The sequence below is a fragment of the Malus sylvestris genome, chromosome 1, assembly GCF_916048215.2.
Source record: "Malus sylvestris chromosome 1, drMalSylv7.2, whole genome shotgun sequence".
Classification (NCBI taxonomy): domain Eukaryota; kingdom Viridiplantae; phylum Streptophyta; class Magnoliopsida; order Rosales; family Rosaceae; genus Malus; species Malus sylvestris.
In genome coordinates, this window is record NC_062260.1 from 28,220,177 (window position 1) to 28,232,986 (window position 12,810).

General features: G+C 40.3%; 2 protein-coding genes and 1 long non-coding RNA gene across 3 annotated transcripts; all 3 read left to right on the top strand.

The window, feature by feature from the left end:
• Positions 1-813: 813 nt before the first annotated feature.
• On the top strand, positions 814-7,771 carry LOC126617202 (uncharacterized). The gene is made up of 4 exons (XM_050285237.1): positions 814-1,134; positions 4,676-4,724; positions 6,531-6,889; positions 6,987-7,771. Exons 3-4 carry the CDS (start codon positions 6,533-6,535, stop codon positions 7,521-7,523), a joined length of 894 nt encoding a protein of 297 aa, XP_050141194.1. The 5' UTR covers positions 814-1,134; positions 4,676-4,724; positions 6,531-6,532; the 3' UTR covers positions 7,524-7,771.
• LOC126617162 (protein ANTAGONIST OF LIKE HETEROCHROMATIN PROTEIN 1-like) lies at positions 4,950-6,482 on the top strand. The gene is made up of 3 exons (XM_050285206.1): positions 4,950-5,459; positions 5,554-5,779; positions 5,875-6,482. The coding sequence occupies exons 1-3, from the start codon at positions 4,950-4,952 to the stop codon at positions 6,330-6,332; spliced, it is 1,194 nt and encodes a 397-aa protein (XP_050141163.1). The 3' UTR covers positions 6,333-6,482.
• A 3,824-nt stretch (positions 7,772-11,595) lies between the features above and the next one.
• Positions 11,596-12,038, top strand: LOC126617281 (uncharacterized). The gene is made up of 3 exons (XR_007621318.1): positions 11,596-11,630; positions 11,744-11,848; positions 11,941-12,038. It is a non-coding gene; the product is annotated as an uncharacterized LOC126617281 (long non-coding RNA).
• The last annotated feature ends 772 nt before the right edge of the window (positions 12,039-12,810 follow it).

The following is a 12,810-nucleotide window of genomic DNA, read 5'->3' on the forward strand; positions in this document are numbered from 1 at the left end:
CACATACACCTCTTCATTCAACACTCCATTTAGAAATGCAGACTTTACATCTAACTGAAATAATTTCCATCCTTTCTGTGCAGCAAGGGCCACCAAAGTTCTCACAGTATCAAGTCTTGCCACTGGTGCAAAAGTTTCATTAAAATCTATTCCAGGCTTCTGAGAGTAACCTTTTGCAACTAACCGTGCTTTGTTTTTCTGCACTGAGCCATCCAGATTTAGTTTTGTTTTATAAACCCATTTGACTCCAATGATTGGTTTATCAAACGGTCTATCAACAAGATCCCAAGTATGATTCTTCTCAATCATAGAAATTTCATCTTCCATAGCCTTCTGCCATGATTCATCCTTGGCAGCTTCTTCAAAACATTCAGGTTCTATAATGCACAGATTACACTTCTCATATATTTCTGCAATGTTTCTGTACTTGAGAGGAGTGTGATCAAAATCCTGTGGCCCTGTCATTCTTTCTTGATCAGAGAACTCAGTAACCAAGTTTTGCCCAACATTCTCTTCACTGACTTCACATTGTGTTTCAGAATCACAATCACCTCCTTCACAGTTTTGTTCTCCTTCAGACATCTTAATAATCTGGATACTCTTTCTTCTTTCCTTATGTGCATTCCAGTCCCAACATGCTTCTTCATTAAACACAACATCTCTGGAAATAGTCACCTTTCCAGATTCAATGTTATAGAGTCTATATCCCTTCTCACAACTACCATAACCCAAGAAAATACACCTCTTGCTTGCCAAATCGAGTTTTTGTCTCAGTTGACTTGGCACATGAGCATAACACAAAGAACCAAACACCTTTAGGGCACGTTTGTTTGACAGGATTCGCTGGGACTGGACTGGACTAGACTATAGTCCAGTGTTTGGTGGGTACCGGGATTAGCTTTAATGAGCTTAGGTGGGATTCGCTAGGACTAAGGGGGGGCTTAGCCGTTCTTCACGAGGGATCCCAAATTCGGGCGGACTCGTAAGCCAGAGAAACCGCGTCTTCCCACATCTCACATCCCACATCGTCCTCATCTCTGCGTCTGCCCTCGTCGTCGTCCTTGTCGTGCTCCCACATCGTCCTCACGCTCATCGTCGTCCTTGCATCTGGTCGCTGTCATCTGCCTCTAGTCGGTAAGCTTCGAATCTTGGATTTTTTTTCGTCGATTTGTGTGGATTTGTTTGTGATATTAACTGAGGTTTATTTGATTTTGTTGTTTTGGGTTTGAGAAATTCATAATATACAAGTGGATTTGCAATTGAACAAATTAGGGTTTTGTTATTTAGGTGAAATTGAGATTAGAATTTGGGGTTTTCATAAGATGAAATTGAGATTAGTCTCAGGTGTGTGCTCTCTGTGTGTGTGTTTGTGTGTACCGAAAAAAATTTGTCTGTGTGTTTGTGTGTGTGTGAGTGTGTTTGTGTGTGTGTGTGTGTATGTAATCTGTGTAACCTGTGTAATATCTGTGTGTGTGTGAGTTGTGTGTGTAAAATGTGTGTGTAATCTATCCGTGTGTGTGTGTGTAACCTGTGTTATTTGCAGTGTGTGTGTGTGAGTTGTGTGTGTAAAATGTGTGTGTAATATGTCCGTGTGTGTGTGTAATCTGTTTTTGTGTGTATGTGTGTGAGTTGTGTGTGTAAAATGTGTGTGTGAGTGTGAGTGTGAGTGTAAGTGTTTGTGTGTGTGTGTGTGTTTGTGTGTGAGTGTGAGTGTAAGTGTGAGTGTGAGTGTAAGTGTGAGTGTGAGTGTGTGTGAGTGTGAGTGTGTGTGCAGTGTGTGTGTGTATGCAGTGTGTGTGTGTGTGTGCAGTGTGTGTGTGAGTGTGTATGCAGTTTGTGTGTGTGTGTGTGCAGTGTGTGTGTGAGTGTGTATGCAGTGTGTGTGTGTCTATGCAGTGTGTGCAGTGTGTGTGTGTCTATGCAATGTGTGCAGTGTGTGTGTGTGGGCGCAGTGTGTGTGTGTGTGTGTATGTATGCAGTATGTATGCAGTGTGTGTGTGTGTGCAGTGTGTGTGTGTGTGTGCAGTGTGTGTGTATGCAAGTATGTATGCAGTGTGTGTGTGTGAGTATAAAAACAGAGTGTGTGTGTGAGGGTAAGAGTGTGTTGCACTCTGTCCCCGTGTGTGTGTGTGTGTCACTGTGTTCAGTGTGTGAGTGTGAGTGTGAGTGTGTGTGCAGTGTGTGTGTGTATGTAGTGTGTGTGTGTGTGCAGTTTGTGTGTGTGTGCAGTTTGTGTGTGTATGCAGTGTGTGTGTGTGCAGTTTGTGTGTGTGTGCAATTTGTGTGTGTATGCAGTGTGTGTGTGCAGTTTGTGTGTGTGTGTATGTGTGTGTCCAGTGTGTGTGTGTGTGTGACTGTGTTCAGTGTGTGAGTGTGAGTGTGTGTGCAGTGTGTGTGTGTGTATGCAGTGTGTGTGTGTGCAGTTTGTGTGTGTGTGTGTATGTATGTAGTATGTATGCAGTGTGTGTGTGTATGTATGCAGTATGTATGCAGTGTGTGTGTAAGTGTGAGTGTGAGTGTGAGTGTGAGTGTGAGTGTAAGTGTAAGTGTGCAGTGTGTGTGTGTGTGTTTGTGTGTGAGTGTGAGTGTGTGTGTGTTTGTGTGTGAGTGTGAGTGTGAGTGTGAGTGTGTGTGAGTGTGTGTGCAGTGTGTGTGTGTATGCAGTGTGTGTGTGTGTGTGTGCAGTGTGTGTGTGAGTGTGTATGCAGTTTGTGTGTGTGTGTGCAGTGTGTGTGTGAGTGTGTATGCAGTGTGTGTGTGTCTATGCAGTGTGTGCAATGTGTGTGTGTCTATGCAGTGTGTGCAGTGTGTGTGTGTGTGCGCAGTGTGTGTGTGTGTGTATGTATGCAGTATGTATGCAGTGTGTGTGTGTGTGTGCAGTGTGTGTGTGTGTGTGCAGTGTGTGTGTGTGTGCAGTGTGTGTGTGAGTGTGTATGCAGTTTGTGTGTGTGTGTGCAGTGTGTGTGTGAGTGTGTATGCAGTGTGTGTGTGTCTATGCAGTGTGTGCAGTGTGTGTGTGTCTATGCAGTGTGTGCAGTGTGTGTGTGTCTATGCAGTGTGTGCAGTGTGTGTGTGTGTGCGCAGTGTGTGTGTGTGTGTATGTATGCAGTATGTATGCAGTGTGTGTGTGTGTGTGCAGTGTGTGTGTGTGTGCAGTGTGTGTGTATGCAGTTTGTGTGTGTGTGTGCAGTGTGTGTGTGAGTGTGTATGCAGTGTGTGTGTGTCTATGCAGTGTGTGCAGTGTGTGTGTGTCTATGCAGTGTGTGCAGTGTGTGTGTGTCTATGCAGTGTGTGCAGTGTGTGTGTGTGTGCGCAGTGTGTGTGTGTGTGTATGTATGCAGTATGTATGCAGTGTGTGTGTGTGTGTGCAGTGTGTGTGTGTGTGTGCAGTGTGTGTGTGTGTGCAGTGTGTGTGTGAGTGTGTATGCAGTTTGTGTGTGTGTGTGCAGTGTGTGTGTGAGTGTGTATGCAGTGTGTGTGTGTCTATGCAGTGTGTGCAGTGTGTGTGTGTCTATGCAGTGTGTGCAGTGTGTGTGTGTCTATGCAGTGTGTGCAGTGTGTGTGTGTGTGCGCAGTGTGTGTGTGTGTGTATGTATGCAGTATGTATGCAGTGTGTGTGTGTGTGTGCAGTGTGTGTGTGTGCAGTGTGTGTGTATGCAAGTATGTATGCAGTGTGTGTGTGTGAGTATAAAAACAGAGTGTGTGTGTGAGGGTAAGAGTGTGTTGCACTCTGTCCCCGTGTGTGTGTGTGTGTCACTGTGTTCAGTGTGTGAGTGTGAGTGTGTGTGAGTGTGAGTGTGTGTGAGTGTGAGTGTGTGTGCAGTGTGTGTGTGTATGTAGTGTGTGTGTGTGTGCAGTTTGTGTGTGTGTGCAGTTTGTGTGTGTATGCAGTGTGTGTGTGTGCAGTTTGTGTGTGTGTGCAATTTGTGTGTGTATGCAGTGTGTGTGTGCAGTTTGTGTGTGTGTGTATATATGCAGTGTGTGTATGTGTGTGTCCAGTGTGTGTGTGTGTGTGACTGTGTTCAGTGTGTGAGTGTGTGTGCAGTGTGTGTGTGTGTATGCAGTGTGTGCGTGTGTGTGTGCAGTGTGTGTGTGAGTGTGTATGCAGTTTGTGTGTGTGTGTGCAGTGTGTATGCAGGGTGTGTGTGTAGTGTATGCAGTGTGTGTGTAAGTGTAGTGTATGTAGTGTGTGTGTGTGTGTGCAGTGTGTGAGTGTGAGTGTGTGTGTGTGCAGTGTGTATGCAGGGTGTGTGTGTAGTGTATGCAGTGTGTGTGTAAGTGTAGTGTATGTAGTGTGTGTGTGTTTGTGTACTGTGTGTGCAATGTGTATACAGTGTGTGTGTTTGTGTACTGTGTATGCAGTGTGTGTGTATGCAGGGTGTATGCAGTGTGTGTATGTATGTATGCACTGTGTGTGTACTTGCAGGGTGTGTGTGTAGTGTATGCAGTGTGTGTGTGTAGTGTATGTAGTGTGTGTAGTGTATGCAGTGTATGTAGTGTGTGTATGTATGTACTGTGTTTGCAGTGTGTATGTATGCAGTGTGTGTGTAGTGTATGCAGTGTATGTATGTACTGTGTTTGCAGTGTGTATGTATGTACTGTGTATACAATGTGAATGTTTTGTATTGTGTGGGGTTGATGCTGAATTGCAATTTGTTGTGGTTGTTGGTTGCAGAGAAGAGGAGCATAAACGGAAGGCTAAGGCTAAGGCTACTGCATTACAGGTGTCCTTTAATTTCCCTTTTCACATGCAATGCCTAGCAATGATAGCAATCCTCATACTAGTGTTCTTAGACACATGTTTATAGATGTATAAGAGTAGAACATTTTGAATATGATGCCTCGGGTTAATGAAAACTTTTTTTTTTCAACGCCATATGTATATTTGTTGCCTCGGGTTAATGATTTAGTTAATTTGTTTTTTGTTTTTTGTTTTTGTTTGGATAGATATGGATCGAAGGAAGCTTTTATTGATCTTATTGTTAGAGATGTCTTATTTGGAAACAATTTGTATTTGTACGATTCTTGTGGTGATGATGCTACGTGGCAAACAGAGACATGTTGAACGACCCACATTGACTAACCGTTCACTTATTAGACGAGAGATTAGTTTGTGTTATCTGAATGGTATAATAGGGAATACTGATACTGAATGTGTTAACGAATTGAGAATGGATAGAAGGACTTTTGGCATATTATGCGACTTACTTCGTCAAGATGGGAGGGTAAAAACTGATGGTTTGGTGTCTGTAGAGGAACAGGTGTGTATGACTTTACAAATATTAGCACATCATACTAAGAATCGTAGTGTTGGCGGTAGATTTTATAGGTCGGGAGAGACTATAAGTAGGTATTTCAATAGCGTATTGCAAGGAATTTTGCGATTACAAGGTTTCCTACTAAAAGTCCCACAGCCTGTGCCTATTGATTCTACAGATGCTAGGTGGCGATGTTTTAAGGTATGATGAGAAATATTTTTCATTTTCCTTAAGCTTTAACTCTTCATTCCCTTTGTATAAATTAACAAAAAGTTTTTTATTTTTTATTTTTAAGAATTGCTTGGGAGCATTGGATGGAACACACATTGATGTGCATGTACCTGAAATTGACAAACCAAGATACCGAACAAGAAAGGGTCGAGTCGCAACTAATGTGTTAGGTGTGTGTTCAGGAGATATGCAGTTCATATATGTGTTTCCGGGGTGGGAGGGTTCCGCATCAGACTCTAGAGTGCTACATGATGCAATTAGTAGGCCTAATGGTTTTAAGGTACCAGCGGGTAAGACTATTACTTAGTCTCAACTTTCTAAGTTAGGTTTAGTTCTGTTTGTCAACTACAAAACACTAATAAGGTCTGTTTTTTTTTTTCATTAGGTTGTTATTACCTTGTAGATGGTGGTTATACAAATGGTGAAGGATTCCTTGCACCCTATAGAGGAATACCTTATCATTTATCTGAATGGGAGGGACGAACACCTTCTAATAAGGAAGAATATTTTAACATGAAGCATTCTAAGGCAAGGAATGTAATTGAACGCTGTTTTGGCTTGCTAAAAGGAAGGTGGTCGATACTAAGGAGTCCATCTTTCTATCCGATAAGGACACAAGGTCGAATAATTACCGCTTGTTGCCTACTACACAATCTTATTAGGCAAGAGATGTCAGTAGATCCAATGGAGAATTTGCCAATAATAGAAGATGGACAAAATACAGAAGAAGGTGAATATGTTGGTAGTGTTCAATCATCGGACCAGTGGACTGCAATGAGGAATGATATGGCTGAGGAAATGTATAATGAGTGGAGAGCAATTAGGAACCAGCAACCGAACTAGCTATATGTTTTAATGATAACATTTTATTTTAGTATTCCTTTTTATCATGCATTTGTTAGATATTAGCACAATGATTGGATGGTATGCAAATTAATTGGATATTATGCAAGTTGATTGGATATTATGCAAGTTGATTGGATATTATGCAAATTGATTATTTGTATGGTATTTTCCTTCATTAAAATATTTTTTGTTTAGGTATGGATAACGAAAATATTTTGAATGCTACTCAAGAGCCAAAAGGAAGAAGGCGTAAATGGGAAGCATTTGAGGAAGAAGTATTACTAGGAGTTCTTGAGGATTTTGTTGCTCGGAAGCAACGGTGTGACACCGGTGCTTTCAAACAAGGTACTTTGGTTGAAATAGCAAAAGCTGTCAATGTTTTATGTCCTCATTCAAATATAAAGGCAAATCCACATATTAAGTCCAAGTTGAAGAAATGGAAAAAAACATATAGTATGGTCGTTGACATGATAAACACAAGTGGATTTGCATGGAATGATGTCAAAAAGTGCGTTGAAGTTGACAGTGATGACGCATGGCAAACTTATGTGCAGGTTCATATCCTATTTTATTTATGCATTAGTTATATTCTTGCTCCTATATTTGTTACGCATGCTAAATTTTAGTTTTGCTATGTTGATATAATCTTAGAGAAATAAAGAAGCCGATGGATGGAGAAGCAAACCTTTTCCACTGTTTGATAGATTTGCATATATATTTGGAAAAGATCGGGCTACGGGTAATGTAGCCGAAACCCCTGCTCAAATGGTGGAGGAACAAAGTCATGATCATGTTGGTGAAAGTGATATTGGAGGTGATAATTTTGTTTCTTCAATGAACCAACAAAGCCAACAAAGCACCCCATCTGAAAATAGCCAAAGAAAGAGGAAAAGAGCTGTGGGAAGTTCAAGTGATGGAACCGAGGCAATTATCAGTGGACTGAAAGATTTTTATGTTGAAAGTGGGAAGAGGATGCAAATGGTAACTGAAGCTTTAGTTCAAGGTACTGCAGATCATACTGACATAGCTAATGAACTTGAAGCAATGGGTCTCTCTCCTATGGATCAAATTGATGCATTGTCTCTTATTTTGGATAAACCAAAAAATGTGGGAGTGTTCAGGGCAATCAAACCGGAACTCAAGAAAGTGTTCGTCCAAAGACTTTTAAGAGACAACGCAAGCGGATGAGGATTTTGGCTAATGTTAACATGGATGTATTTTATTAACGTTAACATGGATGTATTTTATTAATCATACAGTCTTATGTTATGACTTATAACTTAGCTTTGCACTAGTATTTTGGCTTATGTTAACTAGCCATTTTGTAAATTATGGAGATCTATTTTGGCTAATGTTAACTAATGTTAACTAGGATTTTCTAAATTATGGAGATCTTATGTACTTGTATTTGTTGAAGTTGCATGTATTGGCCACTATTATTTTTCTTCTGTTGGGTGATAGAGTTTAAATCAAGCTACATTTGCAAATTAAACCCAATTCTATTAGCAGGTAATAGAAACAAAACAATTGTCAATTTTTTTTAAGATTCATAATATACATGGCAAAAATATGCTCCAATTAACCCATATCATGAGATTTGTAGCATTACTCTATTACACAATGACAAAAATTTGTAGTCCTAGTCTAAGCAAACACAAATCTGGTGAACAGTACTGTTTTTCTTATCCTGCTTCTTAGTCCGAGACTGCACCAAACGCTTCACTAAGTTAGTCCAGCTTAGTCCAGTCTAAGCCAGTCCAGCTTAGTCCCGGCAGCTAGTCCAGTCCGAGACAGTCCGGCGCAACAAACGCACCCTTAGATGCTTAATTCCTGGTTTTCTCCCACTGTAAGCTTCGAAAGGTGTCTTCCTATGTAGGGCTTTGGTTGGACATCTATTCAAGATATACACTGAGGTATTAACTGCCTCAGCCCAAAATTCAAGTGGAATATCCTTCTCCAACATGAGACACTTAGCCATTTCCACAATGGTTCTGTTCTTTCGCTCTGCCACACCGTTTTGCTGTGGTGTGTATGAAGTGGTAAGTTGTCTTTCCATGCCTACATCTTCAACAAACTTGTTAAACTCCATTGAAGTGTATTCACCTCCTCGATCACTCCTAAGTTGCTTTAGATTATAACCACTCTACAACTCCACAGTGGCTTTGAACTTTTTAAACACACTAAGAACTTCAGATTTATGCCTCAAAAAATAAATCCAACACATCCTGGTGCAGTCATCTATGAAAGTGAGAAAATATATATTTCCCGCTTTTGTAGTTGTCTGCATCGGGCCACAAATGTCACTATGCACAAGCTCTAGAGGAATTGATGCTCTAGTAGTAGCTTCCCTTGGAAATGCTTCTCTACATTGTTTACCGAGAACACAACCTTCACATACTCCTTTAACTGCTTTGATTTCTGGTAATCCTACTACCATTTCTTGTTCCTGCATCAATTTCAAACTGCTCATGTTTAGGTGTCCCAATCTTTTATGCCACATAGTAGTAGAAGCACATACATTTGCCTTGAAAGCAATATGTATTCCAGTCTGTAATTTCATTGGAAAACTTCGATTTCCCTTCATTGGAACTTTAGCAACCATGTTGGAATATGAGCTATCATCATAGATTTCCACCTTGTGACCTCCAAACACCAAATAATAACCGTGCTCCATCATTTGACCCACACTGAGTAAATTTTCTTTCAGTCCAGGCACAAGCATAACCTCCTTGATATATCTCTTCCCTAGTTTAGTTTCAACTACAAGACTCCCTTTACCAGTTACATCAACAAGCTGTCCAGTACCCATTTCAACTTTTGCAGTTATATTCTTATCAATATCCACAAGTAAATCCTCCCTTCCAGTCATATGATTACTACACCCACTATCTACATATCATACATCATCACAGTCCTTTACACTAGTATTAGTTTGATTACTAGCATAAAACATGGTGGGTGTAGATTTTACCTTATTTGCATAATTGAGCTGCTGCACTGGTTTCTTGCTATTACAATCTCTTGCAAGATGACCAAACTTATCACAGTTATAACACTTTGGTTTACCCTTGAATCGACACTCACCAAAATGTAGCTTATCACAATGTTTACAAGGATTTCTAGCACCATCAGTGGGTTTGTTATCCCACCTCTTCCCTTTTTCTTTCCAATTCTTATGGTACCTTGCACTTTGATTTCCAGTGAATTTAGCTGGTTTGGGATTCACATTGAGACTAGCAAATGCTTTCTCAGTTTTGTGCTCAGAATGTCTATCTAGACATAGCTTAAAACTCTTCAAGGAAGCCACTACTTCTTGTACCTCAATCACATCCAAATCCTTCGAATGTTCAATAACAGAGCATATAGAATCATAAGCTGATGGCAAACTAATCAATAACTGTTGAACAATCCTCTCTCGAGATAACTCCTCTCCGTAACTCCGCATTTGATTTATCAGATCAAATAATTTTGTAAGATAAGCAGAAAGTGATTCATCATCTCGCATTCTTGTATATTCAAATTCCCTACGAAGACCTTGCAATTTAACATTTCTAACATGTTTATCACCACGGTACTCTTGTTGTAGAGTATCCCATGCGCCTTTTGAGGTTTCTTCATAAGAGATTCGGGGAAATATCTCATATGAAACAGCTCCTTGAATCAGACCCAGAGCTTTAACATCTTTCATCAGTCTCTCAGCTAGAGGTAGCTTCTCAATACTACTCGATTCCTCCTTTTCTTTCTTCTTTCCATCAGATTCACCATCATCCTTCGAATCTGAACTCTCGAAACCTTTCTCAACCAGATCCCACAGTCCGTGAGATTTGAAAATCGTTTTCATCTTAATACTCCAGAACTCATAATTATCACCTTTGAAAATCGGTGTTCTCACCTCACTACTACCCGATCCTGCCATGTTAGACTCAGATCACAATCGACTCGATTTCTGGGTAACACTCTTCACAGATCCAAACGCCCAGTATCAATTGATCAAACTAGGCTCTGAGGCCATGTTAGCATACAGACTGTAATCTTGTATGTAAGTTCCAATCAATCTATGAGTAGTGAAGAAGAAGAGAATGAGAGTTTTTAGAGAAAGAGAGAGTTAAGCTTGAAGAAGAGGAAAAGACTCTGCACTCTATTTGATTCATACACACACACTTAGCACATGTAGCAAGAGCAAATATTACTTAATCTAAGATTACATCTTAGCTGCACACTTGGACTATGATCCAAGGGCTAATATTTAAAGCTGACTTCTTATTACATTTCAGCATATACACTTATAAACTAACACTAGGGTTCCTTCGTTGCCGTTTTGTCCCCAATACGTTGCGATTCCGGCGGCTTGAGAGGACTTGCATGAAGAAATGAGAATCAAGAGGAACAGCGTTAGGGCTAGGGTTTGTGTTTTGGTTGCCATTTTGTATGTGTTTTTTTGGTTGTTGCTCAAAGTGCTTGGGAGGGTACATGTATTTATAGGTGCAGGGGACTTGTCGGTGAAGGTTTAGGGGAAGAGAAGTATGACAGACGTGTCTTGCAGGTACAAAATGGATGCCAGTCTTCTGCTTGGATCCGCGTCAACCAAGTTAGGGCCTGTTTAGTCCAAGTTTCACTTCACAACTTAGAAATTTGTGAATTAAGTTAGGTCGTGTTGCACGTTCTTTTTTCAAAAACCACTCATAAGCGCTCTTAATATTTTTCGTAAGAATGCAAGTGTTTTTAGAAAAAAACACTCGAGATGCTTAGCGTGTGATTTTTCTAGAAAGCACTTTTAAGTGTTTTTTCAACCTAAAACACTTCAAAACCCTTTTAGTTGTTTTAAAGACACTTCCAACAGACACAAAATGAAAAATTACTTCCAAAGAGAAATATAGCATGCTATTTGAGAGATTCCTAAACTAAATAGCTATTAAGCGTGACCTTAACCGCTTAATTAGGTGAAATAAAATATCAAATTTGACAAACAATCTGATGAACGCCATAGCTATATGTATAGTCAGTGGATGAGATAATCATGAAACAATACGTGGAGAATCAACACAGCCTTATCATCGCCAAAAAATTTCAGCATGCCGGAAACACGACCTGGTACAATACTCTTGGTACCTCAATTGTTGTCTTTATTCCTGCAGAACCACATGAGTGAGATGTTTGCTTACCATGCAACCATGATGTCCAATACTCTTGGTACCTCAATCGTTGTCTTTACCAAAACTGGTTTTATGGCTTATTCTATTGATCCATTACCGACCTACGTATACCGTGACCATATTTGCCTTTACGAATGAATGAGTTTTCATGTTACCTCTCACAAAGGCATTAGTTAAAATTTTAACTGTATCAGTTATATAGTACGCTGTGCAAGTTCTATTCATTAGCATGTACTTTGATTGTCATGCAGTAAGAGCATACAACGGAGATTGGCTTTGTATCAAGGCGTATGTCCCATATACATGGAGTTCCCAGAAGATTCTGAAACAAGCTTTAGCAATGCCTTGACTGTGCTGAAGGTGTTTTGCTGCATATTTCCTAAATTTATGGCGACGTATGCTATTCAACCATGTCAGCACTGATGGTGCATTTTCTGGTGTTTTGTTTACAGGAGCAAGGATTGGTAAAGGCAGGAGAAGAGGTCGCACTCGTTCAAAGTGGCAGGCAACCCATTTGGCGGCTCCAACCCACTCACAACATTCAAGTGCGAAAGTTTAGGTGCAACGTAGATGGAAAACTCGTAGCTTTTGTGTTGTACTTCCAGTTGAATGTCGTGATAGTTTCTGATGAAATTGGGTTCCACCATAAAACCAATTGGCAATATGGGGAGTAGCCAAAGATCATATAAGCATATAGTAAACCTTGTCCCTCATCAATGTGGGACAACTCTCAACATACCCCCGCACGTGTGACGGAATTTCAATCCTACACGTGGACAACAACTGGATGACGTAGAGTGCGTGTGGCCGTTGGGCTTCACACGTGAACAACCTTGCTCTGATACTATGATGAAATTGGAGTTCCACCATAAAACCAATTAGCAATATGAGGAGTAGCCCAAGATCATATAAACATATAATAAACCTTGTCCCTCACCAATGTGTGACAACTCTCAACTCCAATGTGGGACAACTCTCAACAGTTTGGTTGTTTAATTTTACTTCTGTTGCACACTTTTGTGGTCCTATCTGCTTCTTTTTGTATCCCTCTTTCCCCCTAATTAGTTTGGGTGTATGTTTTAGAACAGTAAGTTGTTTCAGTATAAATTTGGCAGTTTGAATGAAATGTCTTAACTTTTTACTCAAACTGTCTAATTTTTTTTAATTGTTTGATTGAGGAGACAGATTGTCACCTTATAATATCCGCAGCATATACCGTTTGTCGCGTGGCCGTTGAACATTGACTAGGTTAGGATTAAGATTGAGAGAGTCTGGTGCTTTTGTGAATGTTATTTTATAGATAGCGTGATTATACAGATGGC

What these genes read in the sequence shown, in the direction of transcription:
- LOC126617202 (XM_050285237.1), top strand. Translation starts at nt 6,533, where the DNA reads ATGGATAACGAAAATATTTTGAATGCTACTCAAGAGCCAAAAGGAAGA. An exon ending in CATGGCAAACTTATGTGCAG is followed by an intron (nt 6,890 to 6,986) that starts GTTCATATCCTA and finishes ATATAATCTTAG; the next exon opens with AGAAATAAAGAAGCCGATGG.
- LOC126617162 (XM_050285206.1), top strand. Translation starts at nt 4,950, where the DNA reads ATGGATCGAAGGAAGCTTTTATTGATCTTATTGTTAGAGATGTCTTAT. An exon ending in CTAGGTGGCGATGTTTTAAG is followed by an intron (nt 5,460 to 5,553) that starts GTATGATGAGAA and finishes TTTATTTTTAAG; the next exon opens with AATTGCTTGGGAGCATTGGA. An exon ending in TGGTTTTAAGGTACCAGCGG is followed by an intron (nt 5,780 to 5,874) that starts GTAAGACTATTA and finishes TTTTTTCATTAG; the next exon opens with GTTGTTATTACCTTGTAGAT.